Here is a 22082-nt window from a genome sequence, read left to right as displayed (position 1 = left end):
TGTCACCATGGAGCTTCAGTCGTTCCACCTTGGTGACATGAAGTGAATAAACTTTAACTGATGAAAGTTACCTTCATGTTAGTCGTTTTTTAACCTATTTTCACAATCTGGGCTGGAGAGCATCTGCAAGTAGTCTATTTGGGTCTTGAAGTGCTCTTTATTTTGGTTTTGGTAGTAGAAGTACAGGTTCTCATATCTCTGAAACAGAAGTAATAGGCAAAATACAATGGCTCCACAGAGACCAATTTTTAACAAATAAAAAAAAAAAACAGAAGGGAGAGATATAAAGTAAATATACCCTTAAAGACACTAAGGTTTTATCATGTGCAAAACTTTGTTTCTTATCTTCTTACCCTACATTTGAGCCCCTATCAGTAGCTGTTCCTTCCTCCTTTACCAAGTCATGTTCCCTTTATAAATCTTGGTGATCTCTGACATCAGCTGAGGACAACCTAACCCTATTTCTTGGTCTTTGATAACAACTGATGAGAACATGACTTACCCTTTTTATCTCTGGTGTCAACATATCACTTAGCTGGTCAGAAATCTCTGCAAAACTTGGCCGGTCTCCTGGTTCTGTCTCCCAGCACTTTATCATTAGGATGTACCTATCAAGTCATAATTCCAGGTATGAAATAACATATAGTATAATCTTTCATACCTCTACACACTACAATACTTTGAGTAAACAAAAGATAAAGCAAGTAGAGTATCTAAGGAAGGTAAGGGGTGGTCAGGGTCACATAATGCGAACACAAGCCCAGCTCATTCGCTTTGGTTAATGTAGATACTTCAGATGTGACCATGAGGCCCAGGGTGGTTGGAGAGATTGTGTACTAAGAGACTTGCTAATACAAAGATAAACAGATAGAAAGGAGTGAGTTATGACAGACACAGAGGAGAATGGTTATGCTAGACACAGAGAGGAATGGGCAAAAGGTCCCAGCGACTGGAAAATGGCATATTGTATGCAAGTCTTATTTCAAATGGGGACATCGCCACTGCACGAACAACTACAAGCAGTGAGTTTGACCAGCATAGTGTAAAGTCCTGTTCTTTAGTAATGTTTCTTTGTTATGACCTTTATTGTTCAGTGTTAGTCCAGGAGGTAACTAGTACCTGGAGAAAACTTGCAATGTTTAGTAGAGTCACACTGGATAACACCCTTCTCACATCTGACACAGGTATTTGAATGTATGACCATAGTAATTAGAGACAAGTGTGGTCACGACTAAAACATCATCAAATTCTCTTTACTGCTTGAAATAAGTGCCCTAAGGGCAAACACAAAGGGAATATACATTTCTTTGTACACGAGTAAAAATGTCCCCCCCCGTCCGCAAATGTTATTCGTGGATTTGGCTATTCGCGGCCATTTTGAGAACCTAACCCCCGTGAATTTGGGGGACCCCCTGTATTTTATTTACCTAAGTACACATTTTTTACTTTCATTTACTGTACAGTTAACCCTCACTTTACGCGGTCCCACATTCCGCGTTTCCACGTTTACACTGTGCCCTGCCGGAACCCAGGATGCTCACATTCCGCGGTGCGTGTACCCCTTTACGCGGAGAACGGCTGGCGAGCCGCGCCATTTTTGGATCCAAACCTCCCGCCATCCGCCATGTTGTGTAAGCTGCGCAAACATGGTGCGCACAAGGTCGCCCAGTCATCAAAACATTACCAGTTCTTCACCCGCCACCCACCACAGCCGGCCCAAGTCAGTGATAGTGATAATTATGGTGAGGATATGGACTTATATGGACTTTGGGGAGTTTGACAAAGAGGCCCTGCAAGCCTCTGTGGTGGATAGTGATACAATTGATACAAGTGACACAGGTGAGGGCCAATAATCTGCCCTCTGCCTCGGAACCAACCGCCCATCCCCGTGTGCCCAGCCATTTTTTCTACTAATGTAAGTGTTAAAAAACCTAATATTATTGATATTTCTCTTAATTATTAATTGTGTGTGCATACCATCATAAAGTTAAGATAATATTTTTACTACAACATAGTTGTGTGTTGTCAAAAAGTGGAGTTTGGGGATCGGCCCGGACTCCATTTCAATTAATCCCATATGTTATGTTATTCACTTTACGCGTTTCTCACTTTACGCGGGACCCTCCGGGTTACATTAACCGCGTAAAGTGAGGGTTAACTGTATTTTGTCTTTCTATTTCTTCATTTGTCTTATATTAGGTGATTTTAGATGTACGTATATAAGGACTTAGGCTATGATATACAGTAGTGGGATTTTAAAATTGTTATGTAAGTACGGTATGCATATAGCATGTGTTCCAACTTACATACAATGCCCTCAGGAACGGAATCCGTTCGTAACCCAGGGACCCCCTGTATTGGATTGGCCCAAGGTAGCTTGATTTTAATATGACCTGCCTTCAAAGGGGAATCAATAATTTTCATCTCCCTCTTTTGAGGATGAGCAGCAAAGATGGGAAATAATAAGATCAGCTCCCAGCTGTGAAAAGTAGCAGGGTGTGATAGCCAAGACCAAAGAATTGGTTAGCTCAGTAATGAAACCCAAGTGGTGAAGGGCATCTCCCTAGAAATTCATGTACAGTAACAGTAAACTCATTAATTCAGATCTTTATAATTCGGATTCGGCTCAATTCGTATGTTGTTGTTGTTGTTGTTTTTTCAAAAATTAATTGAACAACTTGAGATTCAGAATGAATTTGAAATAATCAAACAGTTCCGAAAAGTCAATTATTATTATAGGAATATATTACGAAATAGATTAAGGTGAATGATGTAGAGATAAAATATGAATTACTATATACAGTATTAAGATAAAACTACGTTTGGATGCTGGGTTAATAAAACATCGAAAAATAATTAATTTTCCCCAAAAATCCCACACTCAATCCCAGGTAAGCCATTGCGCCAGAGTACGTATATTTCCAGTCTCTTGTTTACAGAGTAGTAATAGCTGATCAGTCCCACTCTCCTTAACAATGCTGCCAACACTCCCCATCTCTCAAGCACCAGATTTTCCAGTAACTCGAGTGACCCAGAGCCCCTGTTTTGTCAAATTAACGAGGGTATAGTGTACTGTATCATACATAAAACAATCAGTCAAGTTGAAAAAAAAATTCATTTACATATACATACACATATTCATTACAAATAAGAGGCCATATTTTACATTAATCACATACCTGTATCTCTGAATGAGACAGATTAGCTAAGGCTGGGACTTTCCACGTGAGTGAGAAACCAGCTGCAGAATAACCTGTAACATTCCATTGTTAATTTACTTAGACTTATGACTGAACCCAGGTCCTATAGCTAATGCTATACCTGTGAAACAATCTGCATGTGTTGAATAATTTACACAAGAACATTGTCTCATGTAAATCCACAATGAAAACGTGGATAAGATAAATCTTGATAAAATCACACGGGAAAATGGAAACAACGGAGTACCTTAGCTTTCGTCTTTATTCAAGACATCTTCAGAGGCAACTGGATTACATGGACAGAGAGAGGCTTAAATATACAGGGTGACCTAAAAACATGAGGTCAGGTCATAATGATGACATCCACTAATCCCCACACCAACACACACGTAGAGGAGCTTAAGAGAAGGGTGATGACGTGACTAGACAGGTCAGGTCAGAAAAAAGGGACCCACAAAATAACTATCATACATCAAGATCAAAGGTTTTCAAAGCATTTTTAACCTTGGGCCACTGACAAATAAATTTATGTAACATATTATCAGTTTTGAACTGACCATCACTAAGGTTTATTGATTTTAATTCCTTAATCAAACTAGCTTCAACCAGAAGTCTTTCTGTGACACAAGATGATTTGAATACTTCTAAGCTTTTTTCCCAAGCAATGGGGTGATTATTATTCCTAACATGAACGAACAAGGCACTGCTTTCAGATGCAGTTCTGATATTATACTTATGTTGTTTGATTCTGAGCTGCAGTGTTTTTCCTGTCTGACCTACATAATTACAATTACATTTGCTACATGGAATACAATAAACACTTCCATTTACATTCAAACTTGGGCTATTCCTTATTAACATATTGGTAATGGTTGAGTCATACTTGAAAACAACATTAATATTTAGAAGCTTGAGGGACCGAACTAACGGGACAAATTCATCACGATAGGGCAGAGTCAAAATATTCTTAAGTGTAGGAACTTGTCTGGTTTGAGAGGAATGAAAGGATTTTTTAGCCCTTTTAAAGCAACGATCAACAAACACAGAAGGGTACCCAAGTTTCTGTGCAATAGAACGAATGTGTTTAAATTCATCGTCAATAAATTCAGAGTCACAAATACGCAGACATCTTAGGAACATAGCAGAAAAAACTGACATTTTGGTAGACTCAAGGTGATTCGATAAAAAGTGAATGAAACTGTCTACCTGTGTGGGCTTTCTATATACCTTAAATTTATAGTTTTGGCCATTTCTCATGATAAGCATATCAAGAAATGGAAGGGATTCATTTATTTCTCTTTCAATTTTGAATGTGATACTAGGGACAATATTATTAAGCTTGTCTAAAAATTCCAATGGGTCACTGTTTTTAGGCCAAAGACAAAGAACATCATCTACATATCTATACCAAGGAGGAATAAAGTCCACTATATTGGGTAGTAATCTAGACTCAAAAAACTCCATATAAATACAGGCTAGAGGAGCAGAAAGACAATTACCCATGCTCATGCCAAATATTTGTTTGTAGAACTTCCCATTTGCTCTAAACACATTGTCAGTTACACATAACTCTATCAATTTCAGGAAAGTATCATGTTCAATAGTTAAATCTAGCAGTTGTAATTTATCTTTAAGAAATGAAAGTAAGTCTTTCACAGGTACTCTAGTGAACAGTGAATTTACATCAATTATGTAGGTCAGACAGGAAAAACACTGCAGCTCAGAATCAAACAACATAAGTATAATATCAGAACTGCATCTGAAAGCAGTGCCTTGTTCGTTCATGTGAGGAATAATAATCACCCCATTGCTTGGGAAAAAAGCTTGGAAGTATTCAAATCATCTTGTGTCACAGAAAGACTTCTGGTTGAAGCTAGTTTGATTAAGGAATTAAAATCAATAAACCTTAGTGATGGTCAGTTCAAAACTGATAATATGTTACATAAATTTATTTGTCAGTGGCCCAAGGTTAAAAATGCTTTGAAAACCTTTGATCTTGATGTATGATAGTTATTTTGTGGGTCCCTTGTCCCTTTTTTCTGACCTGACCTGTCTAGTCACGTCATCACCCTTCTCTTAAGCTCCTCTACGTGTGTGTTGGTGTGGGGATTAGTGGATGTCATCATTATGACCTGACCTCATGTTTTTAAGTCACCCTGTATATTTAAGCCTCTCTCTGTCCATGTAATCCAGTTGCCTCTGAAGATGTCTTGAATAAAGACGAAAGCTAAGGTACTCCGTTGTTTCCATTTTCCCGTGTGATTTTATCAAGAACATTGTATACAGTCGATCAAAAAACTATCCTTGCAAAATTGTTTAAGAAAATATATAACAGATGAAGGATTTTGAAAACCCTACTGAGCCAACAGAGGTAGCAGTCTTCATTCTGATATTCATCAACCCCCAAGTACCTGAACAAATAGTTTTTTGATCGACTATTCATTCAGGTCTACAGTCAAGTAAAGTAGGGTCGGGACATATACCGGGTAGTGTCTTTATATAAAAAAAATTCTATATTGCGGCTACCAAAATTATCGACAGTATAGTGATGTATTTTTTTTATTTCGCGAGGGAAATCGGGCATGAAATCTTTCAAATTTATCATGACTACCAAAATTATCAAAATTTTCCAATATACAGGTACAGCTATAAATTTATTTACAGTAGACTGACAACTTACGTGGGTTTATGTTCCTGGGACCTCACATCAGGCCAAAACCGTATAAAGTCAGATACTCTTAAAAATCCCCTAAATAGCCCCAAAAATACGAGTTGAAATTTTTTATCTCGTGTGCAAAATATATGATGTCCATATTCAAATTATTCGCTGTTTTGCAAGGATTCCAGCAATGCAATTTATATTTTGCTAACTTTAGTCTGTGACATTTTGTCAAGTTTAGTTACTTTTATTGGCCTCCAGAACCTAACCCTATTTTCCCCATTGATTACTTGTAATTATATATCGTGATTTAGTAAATAGCGAACATCCTTGGACCCTATCTCGCGATATATCCCGACCCTACTGTACAAAATATAAAAAATATTTTACTACAGTAGTATATCCATCAAAAGCACAATTTTCTATAAAATCAATGAAAATACTAATGACTAGGGCCCGGATAGTTATGCACTAAAAAACCATGAAATATGCATGCAAATATGCACTAAAAACAGGGGAAATATGCATTTATATGCACTAAAAATTTCACTTATAAAGCCTTACTGGAACATGCAAGAAGTAGTTGTTGCTCCTTTTGTGCACTATTGGACTTAACAGCTTCGAGTCGGATGTGCTTGCTTGTTTTAAGGTGTTGTTGGACTTGAAATTTCTTGCTCGCTGTCACTGGTGCTTCACAATATTTACAAAACAGTACACTTCCATCAGTAGTAAATGCATCAAATTCCTTTACATATGATCTCAGCACTTCATTTTGGTTTCTTTGTACTTTCGGCATTTTCACGAGCAGCAGAAGAGAGTAGCTCCACACAGCAGCACTGCTCCTGACTGACTAACTCACTAGTCCAGTGAGTCATGACCAGGTGTGGAAACGACAGATTAAAGCGACGTGACCTCACCTCACTTCACCTAACCACACCTCACCTCACCTCCCAGTACCACGTGTGCTCATTCAGTGGCAACAAAGAGATACTGCCAGATGAATATTTTACCAAAATATGCATTTATATGCAGTTATCTAGGTAATATGCACTTATCATAGAAATCACGCAAAATATGCATTTGCATATGAAATATGCAAATGCATAACTATCCGGGCCCTACTAATGACCTATTACACATTTGCTGTACTACATTTTTCCACTGCTTAATAATAACATGCCTGCAAAAACTATTTACATCTTTTTATAAATAGGCATAAAATAAAACCTTATCAGGGATAACTCAATTAATCTTATAAATCTTACCTTAAAAAGGGCCCCTTGATAGAGAATGAGGTTCAGTTTTATATGGCCTTTTAATTTTAAGTGAATTGTTTTTCCATCAAAATTGGCAAATAAAGGAAATAAAGACTTACAGCTACTAAAAAGAAAAAATCTACCCTTCTACAATAAACACAACTCATCAATTTCCCCAAAACCATAGCAGTGGTCTGCACAATGCAAGTGTTTAATACAGTAATACTAACTTCTTGCTTTTAGGAAAAAAAAAAAAAAAAAATTTCTTGATTGGCATCATCTGACATCTTTACACTTGTTCATTGCTTATTTCTCTATGACCAGCAACTTTCTTTCAGAGCCTTTTGTTCTCAATCAACACACAGTGATATCTCCATTAGCCGAAACAGTTGGTGCAGAGCACTTCCGGGAATAAGAGATTTCCAGGTAACGCGACAACTCTTACAAAGCCGGAAAAAAATCCCTCATCCCCGGAATTTTCTGGGCAACTGAAAAATTTTCTCGGGTTCCAGAAATTGCGCATTACATCATCTCTCGAACCCGGAAAAATATCCTCCATCCCCGGAATTTTACAGGTAAAATTTTTCTCGGCATTTCCGGAAAATGAGCCTGATTTTCTTCTTTCAAACCCAGAAAAAAAATTATACAAAAAAATAAATAAATAAATAAATAAATAAAATTAAATAAAAAATCCCCCATCCCTGGAATTTTCTGGGTACTGGGAAAAATTCCACCGTTTCCAGAAATGTGCCCCAAAGAAAGTTGTTCCCAAAGCCGGAATTTTCTGGAAAATTCCATCTTTGCGAACGATTATTCCAAGAAATTTTTAATTCCGGCTACAGTAGAACGTCTATGTAACAGAGATATGTTCTAAGAGAGGTCGCTGTAAACCGAATTCGCACTAAATCGAAGTGTTGTTTCAATGAAGTAATTTAGTTTGGTACTTGAGAGAAACACTAAAAAGACTGAGAGTCTCCCCAGATGCACCTGAGCCCATCTCCTAGAATAAACAAAACATTTTTTTTTGTAGTATTATGTTAAAACAAACACTCATAAATCAACACACCTAAAATTATGGGACGTGAAATGGTCTGCTTACTAGCAATCAGCTGATGGGAAGATGGGGGAGGTGAGGTGATATGTGTGACAGTTGATGCCAAGGTCTAGTGCTTATTTATTTATTTATCTGTCCTTAAGAGTGACTTTAAGTTTTTCTCTTATAAAATGTCACTGAACTGACATGGGAGAATATAATTAATATTGTTGGAATTCTTATAAGATAGTGATTAGTTTGAATATATACATGCTACAGTTTGCATTAGACAAAAATTTTAGTACATTATTTTGAGTACATGTACAGTACAGCTTTGTCCTTAGGACAGTGTAGCGTGCCCAGAGAAACATTAGGAGCAAAATTTAAAATATGATGCGCCAGATTGACTCGAGCAAAATAGGAAAGATTAGCTTTAAATTAAAACATTGTCCTCAAGTGAGTGTGTCGCTTTAAATCAATAATCTTAAATTGAATCACTTTAACTCGACATTCTACTGCATCGGAGAGTTCCAGTTAAGGGGGATTCCGGTTAACGGATATATTACTGTACAGGGAATTTTACTTCGCGGTTCTCGGTTATTCGCGGATGACACCCTGGATGTATCCAATTATGTCTGGGTTGTTTTAAAGCTGCAGGCATTTTTGCAGCTGGGACAAGGAGCCATTCATTTTAGAGACAGTAATTTCCTTTACGTTGTCATGGTCACGTTGACTGCTGATCTATTTAACTAATGATTCTTATTAAACTCCACGCCCGCAAAACATGAGTGAGTTAGCGACCCCTGAGAAGATGTGTTTTTTCCCCATAGACCCTCGACCATGCTATCAAAAGAATAGGTGACAGAACTGAGTAAGACTAAGAGAATTAAGTAAGATGAGGGTGGTGTAGATACAGAGTGGGAACCCGCGCCCTCACAACGTGTATTGTAAATATGTATGTATGTATGTATGTGTGTGTGTGTGTGTGTGTGTGTGTGTAGACACACTCACAAAATACATGCAAATAAATAATAATTGGAAAATCCTCTCACAAATAATCAGAAACAAATTTATTAAAAATGTGAGTCTACCCACAAGTCTGTGCTCTGCTAATAAAGTACTGTAATAGAGAACGGACGTGAGGGTAGAATCTCACATTTTTAATAAATTTGTTTCTGATTATTTGCGAGAGTATTTTCCTTTTATTATTTATTTGTATGTGTTTTTGTATTTTTGTGTGTGTGTGTGTGTGTGTCACACACACACACACACATATGCAATACTACAGGTGAAAGAAATAATGTCCTTAGGGCAAACACATAAAGGGAATATACATTTCTTTGTACACAAGTATGAAACAGCACCTTTTGCATTATATAAATATTCACCCAAATGTATAAAACCAAATTATTCACTAAGTTATTCAACAATGACTCAGTAGTTGTTCACGTTATACACGCTGAGCTTGTAACTCTCAGAATTCAGGCGAGGTCAACTAACTAATCATAACACCCGCTTGACGCTCCCTCCTGCTCACAGGGGAGAGCTAGATTCTTACCACTATTTAAGGGGTGAACACCTAACTCAAGTGTTCCCATACAAGTGTACTCAAAACACTTCCCCTGGAGGGAATTCACAATACATTCTCTCCTAAACTCAGGACTGTGTATATAGATGCTTCAACAATAAAGAAAAGCCCTGAAGAAGTGTTTACATCAGCCCTGCCACTTTAAGAGTTCCAGAATTTATTTAAAACAATTGTGTGTGATACACAAAACAGCTATCACAAGACAAAAATTTACCCCCCCCGTCCGCAAATGTTATTTGCCAAATTGGCGATTAGCGGCCATTTTGAGCACAAATTTGGGGGGCCCCCTGTACTGGTAAAATTTTCCTTCTATAGGAGCCCCCTGTTCTCTCTAAAAAAATTGAATAAATTACAAGCTAGCATTTTACTACACCATTCTCCATCAAGGGTGTACTGCATATATTGTCTTTTATAAAAATGAAAGCTATATAAAAACACACAGAAAGATTACCTCTGAATGATAAGTGATTTGGAATGGATCTCCAATTGCCCATTACAAAACATAAAATTAATGATTGAGGCATGAATCCAATTTTATAGCTGGGGTGACCACAGATTCCAGCATGTTGAATACTCCATCAATTGTAGTAAGGTATGATATTTTAGCAAAAAGATGTATTGTACACATGACAATGCACTTCCTGCCAACAGTTCTTCACACAGCATATTTGGAGCCTTTAACATTAACCAATTCGATTACTTGTGGATTCAACCTGAGGCATATCATTAGTTTCAATGGGAAAATAGGAACTAGGCCTGGAGGACGAAAAAAAATCCTTATTTACCCAAAAAATTACAGTATCATCAAAATAAATTGTCAACTTCCACCACAAAAATATTAAGCAATTACTGTACTGGTATGGAACATAATAAAAGAAGTTTGAAAATCTAAATACTACAGTATTTGTAAAACTGTGAAAAATGCCAAACATACAAACTCAATTACAATAAAACCCTCTAAATCCAGATTTCTGCTTCATCCGGACTGGCAAACCACTCCAGACTAATTTCTGTTAATCTGGATCGAGTCCAGATTAACACGAAATAGTCCAGATCTACCCAAGTCGTGGCAAAAATAAATAAGCACTTTTGAATCACTAACCTGCAGTATAATATATATAATTCTTGCTTGTCCTTCAAGCTAAATGCTTTTCTAGCCCTCTTCTGACTTCCTTTTGAAGTGGTCTTGCCTTTGTAAGCCATTGTAATTAGTCCACAGGAGTTAGAGATGCACACACTAGGGCTGTAGCAGTGCGACTAGCTTGTAAACGAAGCAGATGGGGCAGAAATTCGCTTCATACGGGCTGGATTTCCCCCCAATTCGTCCATATTAAGAGGGTTTTAGTATAAATAAAGTAAAAATAAACTTGTTTTCATAATACTGACTGAGAGCAAAAGAGTAGTGGTAGGCTGGAACCTTATACAGTGACATCAGAAGCTTATGAACAAACATACTGTAATGACACTTTAGTACTGCAAGTGTGCCGGGCCAAAAGCTGCAGTGGCAGCAAACGCATTATCCTCTTGAATTATGCATCCTCCTGCTGAACTATTATGCCCTGATGGGGGCTTTCCCACTGGGTATTCAGGATGCTGGGATTTCAGTGGTCACTTACCATGGTCTGTAGCCTTAACTGCGCTTCTAACTCAAAGTTACCTTCATAGGTATTTTGAATTACGGTGTATTAACAAAGAAACATTCATATGTTTTTCCTAAGTACAGTCTCTAACCAAAGTTTGTGATACTGTACAGTCAAGGTGGAGGATGCAAAGTCTGCCCCACCCTTATTGAATAGTGAGTAGCTGTCAGTCATGCCACTCATGAAAAGACAAAGTTGACAAGATTCACGTCTGAATCTTTCCAGGTCGCTAAAAAAATGTCAAGGTATGACAAAATTATATCCAATTACAAACATTTTAAAACTAATCAAAACAATTCTACAAGATGGACCAAATACAGTACCGGTATATAAAATGTTCCCAAAAATAATATTCAAATAAAAATTGGCATTTGATATTCTCCATTACAAATGCAGATATTTTACTTAATATCTAAGCAAGTAGACCTGTTGTACTGTAGTAACAGTTTAATGTGGCCTACTAAATAATTATTTTTATTTGTTGCTTCTACACTGCAGCAATATATTAACATGTCTTTCAAAATGAAAGAAGGAAGATTCATGTTGTTTTGAGGTGCATAATTGGCAAATCATGGGCTCAGGGGTGCCACATTACTTAGTGTTTCAAAATTTTCTTTCAAGTTTTCAAGGTTGGGGTATATTTTTCAAGATCTAGCAACAAATTTCAAGCAGTGGCTACACTGGTCACTGTCCGGCCATCACCCCCAACACACAAACAGCACCCGAGCAGTTCAACAATCAAGCTCTGATACTGTACATACTTCCATTTCTCAATAAGGACTGGGAAAGGATGCCATTGTTATGTTTAGAAAATTCATGAAACAATTTCCCCAATCAAGTTTTACATTATTTGATATAAGTGTATAACTTGGTGGCTGGGGTTTGTAAAGATAAAATCGGGATCTTCCATGCTGTATTTTCCCTCAGAATGGTAGTCAGAATATTAAGCACACCAGACAGCAGGATAAGTTTCAACCGAGGTGTTGTTGATACCACCATAGTAGCTCCACCGGTCAGACAAGAACAGAAAGGAAAAGAAGTTAGTTTTAAGAGGAAGAATCATCGGCCTCCATGATTCTGATCTCTCCATATGAGCTTGGCATGTCTCCCACAACCATAGCCAAGTGGGTCAGGAGGTGGAAGGAAAGCAGAAATGTGACTGACCTGGGTAAGCTATTATTGGGTCAGCAGTGCACTCTACAAATTTCATGAGAATAGTATAATAGCGTCGATGCTTTTAATATGACCAAGTTATACTGTACAGTATATGCTTCCCATTTTCTTCTCAGCAAAATTAGGTGCTCCATGGACTACGCCAGCCGAGGATGCCAACATCATCGCAGCAGCCGAGGTGTACCAATTCATAAACACAGAGTCCGTAAGGGAAAACTTGTAGTTAGCAGTGTCTGCAAGAACTGTAAGACAGAGGTTGCATCAGGTGGGTCTACACCACCGCATGCTCGCAAGGAAAGAGCACCTGCCAGAGGGACACCGAGCAGGGAGACTGGCTTTCACTTGGCACTATGCTGAGAAAGACGAGGAATTTTGGAAAGAGTGATATTTACAGATGAGAAGGTTTTCTACAGCACTTCTCATGGCCAAATTCATTGCAGGAGATGCAATAATACAAGGTATGATGTTTGCAATATGTTAGGTCATGCAGATCATTGCAATTACCAGAAATTATAGTAGTTTTACCATAAAGAACAACAAATAAAATAACGGGAATCACAAAGATTTTATATCTCTCCATTATGCAAGATCTTCATACGTATATTGCCTATCAATAAACATTAACTAATTGTTACTCTGTTACGCTTGCAGGTATGACATGTCTAACATATTTGACAAAGCCTGTTCTGGACACGTGACCTGCAATGTCTGGGGCTGGGTTTCACAACACGGCATGGGTGACGTGTACCAGATTGAATGAAGGTTTACAGCAGCAAAATACATTAAGCTGCTTGAGGAGAGTTTCCTGCCATCACCTGGGCCCAATCTATTTGTCCAAGACCATTGCCCTATACACACTGCCCATGTCATTCAACAGTGGTTTGCGAGGCAGAACAACCTAGAGCTCCTAGAATGGCCAGAAAAGGAGCAGACATGAACATCATAGAGTACATGTGGGCACTCATGGTCAACACATGGGAGATGGAAGAGGAACAGACCAGCAATCAACTTCTGGTGTACATTAACAGACAGTGGGAATACTACAAGGGTCAAACAGAGCTGGACAGGCAGGGCAGCTGGACTGGCTACTGATTGAATAATTTTGCTAATAATATGTGTTATGCATAATTTATGTAATCTAAAGAATAGATTGTTTGAATAAGTGCTTTATTTTTTAACTGCAAATATCTACAAAGATATTGAACGTACTGTATATAATATTAGGTAGGCAACATTTATGGTTACCTATAAGAGTACAACTAATAATAAAATATGGTCATGCAAATTTTATTCTATTTTTCCATCCAACCCTAATCAATGGTGTTGTGACCTACTTCAAGGTGTGAAACTTTTAAATAAATTGGGTAACTCATATGTTAGCTTTACTCCCATCATGTCATCCAATGTAGCGATCAAGCCAAGGTTACGTATGGTAGACCCATTATCACGGAGGGTGATAAAGCCTTTTCTTACGAACCATATTATCCCTCACATTCGTGCTTGGTATATTGACTACCATTCTTAGGGAAAATACAGCTTGGAGGATTCTGATACCACTGTAAACCCCAGCCACCAAAACACACACGCTCCACTAAGTCATGATTATCTAACAGTGATCTAACCTGTTATGTCATAAAATGTAAAATTTAATTGAGTAAATTGTTTCATGAATTTATTAAACAAAACAGTGACATCATTTCCCAGTCGTTACTAAGAAATGGAAGTATCAGAACTCGATTGTTGAAATGAGAGGGTGCTTGTTTGTGGGGGACGATGGCTGGACAGCGGACCAACCGTCCACTTACGGTAGGCAGACTTTGTACCCTCCACCTTGACTGTAACAGAAACTTTGGTCTGGGAATGTACCTTCCTTAATTTAGGGGGACTGTGTTACCACAAACACAAAATTTTTAGACTTACTCAATTCAGAAAATAACTGAACTTTTAATGTCTTCTAAAACAATATTTTATTCGTCTTTTAAAATTTCAATGGAAATATTTTTGTGGTAAACTAGTAATGGAAATAAAAATGTGTGATGTAATGGATAACCCGAGAGATATGTTACAATATCTACTATGCATATCAATATATTTTAACCTTTTCATCTATTTTTCTTATTTTCATAATCATTCATTGACTTGCAACTGAGTTTATCCTCGTCTTCCTCCTCTTCAGCAATATCTTCCAATTCTTCTCTATCTTCATAAAGTGGATTCTCCTCAACAGTAACTGGTTCCTGTGTTGAATTATTTGCAATTGAGTCATTTCCTGTCTTGTGGCCTCTTTTAACTATACTTTTTATCCTGTTCATTATACGACTGAAGAATGACTCTTTAGGCTCTATTTTCTTCAGTACCAACCTGAAAATATGAACACAATCATTAATGCCAATCCAAATAAAAATCAACAATTAAATGTATACTTGTATATTTAAAGATAATGATTTTACAGCTCTTTATTCTACAGATCTACTTTACACATCATATAAATAACCTGGCTACGTGCAATTATTCCCCTTAGGTTATTATCAGTCATAACATTGGTGCTTTTTTGATAAATGCTCTTTAAAAAATCGATCCCAGCTACTTTTATCTATTTGAATCCTGAGATCCAAAGACTTTTACTAACACACTACAGTACTCACAATTTATTTACAGACCACTCATAAGCTATTAAAGATCTTGATTTACAAAAAAATGTAAAAAGTACATTAACTGATGAATACTGTACAGTGTATAACCGATATTTTACCAATTATGCAAATACACCCACCTAAATTAGCTAAAATGATTGGCTAATCAAAATGAAGACTGTAATAGCAAATACAAATAAAATTTGGTAAGTCAACTTCTTTGTGGCTCTAAGTGTAGCATATGCCTTTATCCCATATCACATGTCCCAACAAACTTTCATACTTACTTTTTAGTAGTAATATTATGAATTGGTCCAAATGCTAATGCAACCACAGTGCATGCAAGGCAGATAACATTATAGGGCATAGAGAAGTCTGGAGTAGGTAAGCTCACAAGGAGGGTTTCCGTGTGAATACGCACAAAACTTGCCCGATCTTGCACCAACAATCTGCAACAGAGGTAAAAACATGAGGGCCATGAATATTTTAAGTTCTGATTCCACTTTCTTGTCCCCTTTATCTAAAGCTGATGAAAAAGGGAAGATTTTCCTTCTTCCTGTACACCACCAGGAACCTGGTAGCCATGACAATAATATGTACGCTCTTGCCAAAACTTCTCAAATGCTATAAGCAATATGCAATCTGAAAAATTACAAGCCCCATTCTACTCCTCACATCCATCGTGCCCAGGTGTTTGAGAAGTTTTTGTTGAGAGTGTACATTTGCATGCTATAAATTCTGGTGACAAATCAAATTAACTGCTTAAAGCTGTTTAAGTCTGCAAAGACCATATTAACTAAAAAATGAGGTGACACTAATGTTTCAATTAAATTTGATTGTGTTGAGAATACCACCCACTTGAGTTCCCCCTGCTGTTCTTAGAACATTATGAAGTTGTTTAATACTGTAAATGTAACTTACTTTTCCTTGAGAGTAGAGCCATTAAGATTATTGACAGAAACATTTCGTGAATTAGGAAGAATTGCTGAAATGGTTGCTGCAGGAATGTAAAACCCATGGTTTGCATCTGGTGGGTATTCAAGCCACTTAAGCAAAGCACGCGTGAACTCCAGGCTTAGTTCTATTGTTGAGCTGGCTGGAATTTCCACTACTGCTTCGTACAACCACCCTTGCTCTCGGTCACGCGCAGTCACCAGTTTAGAAACGTATACTGTCAAGAAATGCATAATCCATATTATATGTTGTTGTTTTTTTTAATTTGTATGGCATATAATTTGTCGTGGACTAGTACAAAAAAAAATTTGTCACATAGGTCTACCTAGTTTAGACCATGCCCATGCTTGTGCTGTACATCAAAATGATACCCAGTACTTTTACATGGTTACTGTACAGTGCTAACCTCCACAGTATACTTAGCTGTATAGAAACAAAAACTGTACTGTACAGTATTACCATATATATATATATATATATATATATATATATATATATATATATATATATATATATATATATATATATATATATATATATATATATATATATATATATATATATATATATATATATATATATATATATATATATATATATATATATATATATATATATATATATATATATATATATATGTATATATATATATATATATATATATATATATATATATATATATATATATATATATATATATATATATATATATATATATATATATATATATATATATATATATATATATATATATATATATATATATCTTGATAAAATCACTGGGGAAAATGGAAACAACGGAGTACCTTAGCTTTCGTCTTTATTCAAGACATCTTCAGAGGCAACTGGATTACATGGACAGAGAGAGGCTTAAATATACAGGGTGACCTAAAAACATGAGGTCAGGTCAAAATGATGACATCCACTAATCCCCACACCAACACACACGTAGATGCAGTGCCTTGTTCGTTCATGTTAGGAATAATAATCACCCCATTGCTTGGGAAAAAAGCTTAGAAGTATTCAAATCATCTTGTGTCACAGAAAGACTTCTTGTTGAAGCTAGTTTGATTAAGGAATTAAAATCAATAAACCTTAGTGATGGTCAGTTCAAAACTGATAATATGTTACATAAATTTATTTGTCAGTGGCCCAAGGTTAAAAATGCTTTGAAAACCTTTGATCTAGATGTATGATAGTTATTTTGTGGGTCCCTTTTTTCTGACCTGACTTGGCTAGTCACGTCACCACCCTTCTCTTAAGCTCCTCTACGTGTGTGTTGGTGTGGGGATTAGTGGATGTCATCATTTTGACCTGACCTCATGTTTTTAGGTCACCCTGTATATTTAAGCCTCTCTCTGTCCATGTAATCCAGTTGCCTCTGAAGATGTCTTGAATAAAGACGAAAGCTAAGGTACTCCGTTGTTTCCATTTTCCCGTGTGATTTTATCAAGATTTATCTTATCCACGTTTTCATTGTGGATTTACATGAAATATATATACAGTGACCCCTCCGTTAACGAACTCAATCCGTTCCAGAAGGTCGTTCGTTAACCGAAAAGTTCGTTAACCGAAACCATTGTTTCAATGGGTTTTTGGGTAATTGGTTCCAGCTCACCGAAAATTTCCTAAATTCAACAAAAATGGTGGAAAAGTTCACTTACTTTGAGGTGTGTATGTAGAAGGCTCCTGGATGATGATGATGGGATTTAGAATAGGGGTGGAGGAGAAGGAAGAAGAGAAGGCATTGGGGTGGAAGAGAAGTCACCCCATGGCGCCATTTCACCCATAAAATTTTAGCTCTCTTGGTGTAATTCAAGATTATTTTCTTTAAATGAACACTGCACTGCATTATATATTGTCAATATGTAAAATATATTTCAAAATGACCAATAATTTGCTTGGAAACACAGAAAAAAAGTGTTTAGTTGAAGAGAGTCTCAAGCAAGATGTTACCTCCAGTGAAAACAGAGAGAGACTAACTCCTGTTTGCTATCTTAAGAGGCTGGATGCCGCGCATTAAACTAGTCACTTTACCTTCAATTATGTTCAATAATTGTTAAAATGACTAAAAAATTGAATATTAAACTCTTAAAATTATTGAATAGTATAAACTTCTTGATATTTACTAAAATAGTAAGGAATTTAAGCCCTAGAACCGATTAATGTATTGGCGGACTGATACTAAAGCTGGTTGCCCGGTCAGTGCAAGCGAAAACATGTTGAGGTCGGTTCGTATGAACTTCATTAACCGAATTTTTTTCGTTAACCGAATTGAAGATCCTTATGGAAGGCAGTTCGTTAATCGAAATTACGTTAACGAGGTGTTCGTTAAACGAGGTCACTGTATATATATATATATATATATATATATATATATATATATATATATATATATATATATATATATATATATATATATATATATATATATATATATATATATATACAGTATATATATACAGTATATATATACACACTAAGTTTAGATTCAAAGCACATACTGTACAAGGAACTAGGCCTCTTTTCTTTAGCAAGTTGTGAGAGAAGTGTCTAGGATAACAGTTTCAATACAAAAAATGCATATGATGTGTTATATACAGTATACAAGTGATATTTAACTTGCGGTGTTAAAAATTGTAAGTTGATGACTGAAGATCTACATTTATGCTGTAAATCTTAAAAGGGACACAGTGGAAAAGACTAAATAGAAAATCAAACCTCCTTTTATGATTGACAGTATCAAGTGACCTGCCAAAACAACACTAGGAGATCCTGCCTTGTCCAGGGTAGTTATTTATGACCTTGAGGGAGGGAATTCAGAAAATTTTCTTCTCCTCAGCCATTAAAAGGATCCCAGCGTTGTGTCTAGTACGACAATATCTTTTAAAAGTCCAGTATGAAAATGAAGGTTACCATTTTAGGGGATTTAATCAACTTTTAGATTTCAGTCACATGTCTGGGTCCTGGGGTTCTCACCCATATACTTGTTGGTCATTTAATGTTACTACAGCCAAGCTGTAACAATTTAAGGATCATATGTCTCACTCAACACCATTCAAATGAACTGTGCCTGGTTTCACAAAAATTTACAAGGTTACTTGGAAATTACTATAGGTGAGTACAAACACACAAAGAAGACCAGACGGCAGTTCACTTTTGTCCTAGACTAGCTGAGCTAATAAATTAAATAACTTAATATCTGTTAATTATTAATTGCTCTTAAAAACAAGTTTTAAGATGTTTCTGCATGAAGTAGCAACTTGTACAGTAACAGGGAAAATTTCAATTTCCTTTATTATAATTCTACAGTACTTTGATGAATAGCAATAAAGATAAACAAAGGAGAAATGATTCATTCTACAAAAAGGATTAATTACCTCAAAATCCTGACAATTGTATATCCCCGAGAATTTCCAATAATTAATGAGTTAAGTATTATATACACACAAAACAATCTGCTACACTACAGTACCAACATATACAGTCGCTCCTTGACTTACGACGGGGTTCCGTCCCGACGACCAGGTTGTAAGTCGAAAAGGCGCAAATAATACATAGAAATTCTAAAATGGGTGTCTCTTTTTCTTCTCAGCACTAACTTTTACGTTTGCCAGCCATTTTAAAGGGAATTACTAACGTCAGGACTCGAAAATACGTAATGTGAAAAATATTTTATACGACCATGGCCGTCGTATGTCCGGGTTGTCGTAAGTAGAATATGTCGTAAGTCGAGGAGTGACTGTACTGTACAGCAAAAACATACATGATTGCATCTGATCATGTGAATGTGAAGTGTGGAGGAAAAGTCGTAGATACCATGGTAGAACCTCAAGGTACACAACAGACAAGGCCTTGGATCCTGTGTTGGTGAATTTGACTGTAATGCTTCCACTCTCCTGTCCGTATCCTAATAAAATAGAAATGAAAATTGTTATTACATACAAAGAAAGATCAAGCCTTGTCCACCACCCCTGAATAACCCACCTCCTGCCCTGCCCAACATCCCCATGTCAACCTCCTGCTTGGCCTAACACTGAAGTTAGCTGACCAAGCTATAAAAATCTCAGATACAATCTGCAGTTTGGTCAAAAGAATTACAGCTCAACAGGTGGCTCTATAATGATTTTGTACTAACATGTATCAAATGTGGCACAATTAAGAAGGTGCAGAGAAACTGTTGAACCAACATTAATGCTTGAGTATGAAGCATGGATTCTGGATGCATGAGGAAGAAGCAAAATTATGTGCTTAAGAGTACTGTAATACAGAGGTAGAATGAAAACTAAGTACAGAAATAAGAAATTGTGGAGGCGAAGGAAGTGTCAGGTAGAGAGCAAATTAGGGTTTGCTCAAGTAGTAAGGCCATACTGAGAGAATGGGAAGGGAGAGATTGGTTAAAAGTGGATGTAGCTGGAAGAGAGAGTGTGAAAACCAAAAAGGAGATAGAGGTATGTGGTGATGAATGCACTAGAAGTGAGATGGATGGACACCCTAGAAATAGCAGTGTAGGTGAATGATCATAGAACATTTGCATTATGAAATTTTGGGAAAGGATATGCTGGTGCTAGGTAATACAGAAATGGTTTCTGCAAGGCAACTAGGGTATTACAAATTCGGGGCTTTGTTGTGCAATAGTATAACATATCCATTACCGGGTAGTCATAAGAATCATTCAATCAGAGTACCATCCTCATATCTGAGGGTTGGCGACCAGTCCTCCACTCTAAACATTCTCGGGATGTTTTTACCAATCCTCAAAAGTTTTTAATCTTTTTGGGGTCCCAGTTTCATTTATCCATCCCAGTCTCTGCCTTCCCCTGGCCCTCCTACACCCACCTTAGCCCATTAATATTTCTATTATTATCCCCTCATCCCTAATTATATGATCAAAGTATCTAATTCTTTTTTCTGTAAATATCAGGTATTTCTCTTGAAATTTTGGCTAATCTGAGTACAGGGTATACATCTCCATTTGTTTTCCTGTCAGTGTAGCTTATTCTTAGTATTCACCTATAACACCACATTTCAAAGGTCTGCAACCTCTTTCTGATACCTACCGAGTGTCCATGCTTCTGACCCATACATCGGGCCTTGCCATATAAAGCCTTTCAGCAGCCCTTTTTCTCAAATTGAAGTTAATGTCCTTTTTCAATTAGGTCTTTTAGATTATTAAATTATATTTTTGCTTTACCTATTCTTGTTTTGATTTTTTTCATAATCTACCTTCACAGCTAATGTTACTTCCCAAATACTGTAAACAAAATCTTTCACTTGTTTAACTTCCCTGTTGCCTGCCATAATTCTTATTTTAGGATTTAGTTCCAATTTGGAAATAACCATTACTTTAGTCTTTACAGCATTAACGCTTAAACCATATTTTTCACCTTGTTTCACTTATTAGTTCATGAGTTTTTGTAATGCATCTTTACTATTTGTGATAAGAGCATGAATATCTGCATCACATATATTGATATTACTTTACCATTAACATTTTGTCCTTCATTATCACTTAAACCTTTTCTCATTACAAATTCTGAATATACATTATACAATGTTGGAGATAGAACACAGCCTTGTGTTAGACAGGGAGTCTAACTATGAATCAATTACTATCACTGTAGCCTCCTGTTGCCAGTATAGATTCTTTAAAATTCTAATATCTCATTCATTAATGCCTATTTTTTCCAAGATTATAGAGGGTCCCCGGGTTATGAACGGGCTCCGTTCCTGAGGACGTTCTTAAGTTGAAAATGTACGAAAGTTGAAACACATGCTATGTGCATAACGAACTTACAGAACTATGTTTAAAATCCCACTATATCATAGCCTAAGTCCTTTTATACATCTAAAATCACTTAATTTAAGAGAAAAGAAGAAATAGAATGACAAAACACAGTACAGTGACCCCTCGTTTAACGAACGCCTCGGTTAACGAACTGCCTT

At 36.5% G+C, this 22082-nt stretch overlaps 1 protein-coding gene across 1 annotated transcript in view; it reads right to left on the bottom strand.

Moving 5' to 3' along the window:
• Positions 1 to 13699: 13699 nt before the first annotated feature.
• The window catches only part of LOC121865474 (GPI transamidase component PIG-T-like), a 28139-nt gene continuing 19756 nt past the window's right edge, over positions 13700 to 22082 (bottom strand). Inside the window, exons 8-11 of the mRNA XM_042364946.1 lie at positions 19903 to 20046; positions 16104 to 16353; positions 15470 to 15631; positions 13700 to 14910 (exon numbers count right to left, since the gene is read on the bottom strand). Of these exons, the coding sequence (XP_042220880.1) occupies positions 14652 to 14910; positions 15470 to 15631; positions 16104 to 16353; positions 19903 to 20046 (815 nt within the window). The 3' untranslated portion in view covers positions 13700 to 14651. The remainder of the gene's footprint in view (positions 14911 to 15469; positions 15632 to 16103; positions 16354 to 19902; positions 20047 to 22082) is intronic.

This window comes from Homarus americanus, unplaced genomic scaffold (genome assembly GCF_018991925.1).
Source record: "Homarus americanus isolate GMGI-L3 unplaced genomic scaffold, GMGI_Hamer_2.0 scaffold25483, whole genome shotgun sequence".
NCBI lineage: Eukaryota > Metazoa > Arthropoda > Malacostraca > Decapoda > Nephropidae > Homarus > Homarus americanus.
This window is presented reverse-complemented; position numbering and strand designations above follow the sequence as displayed.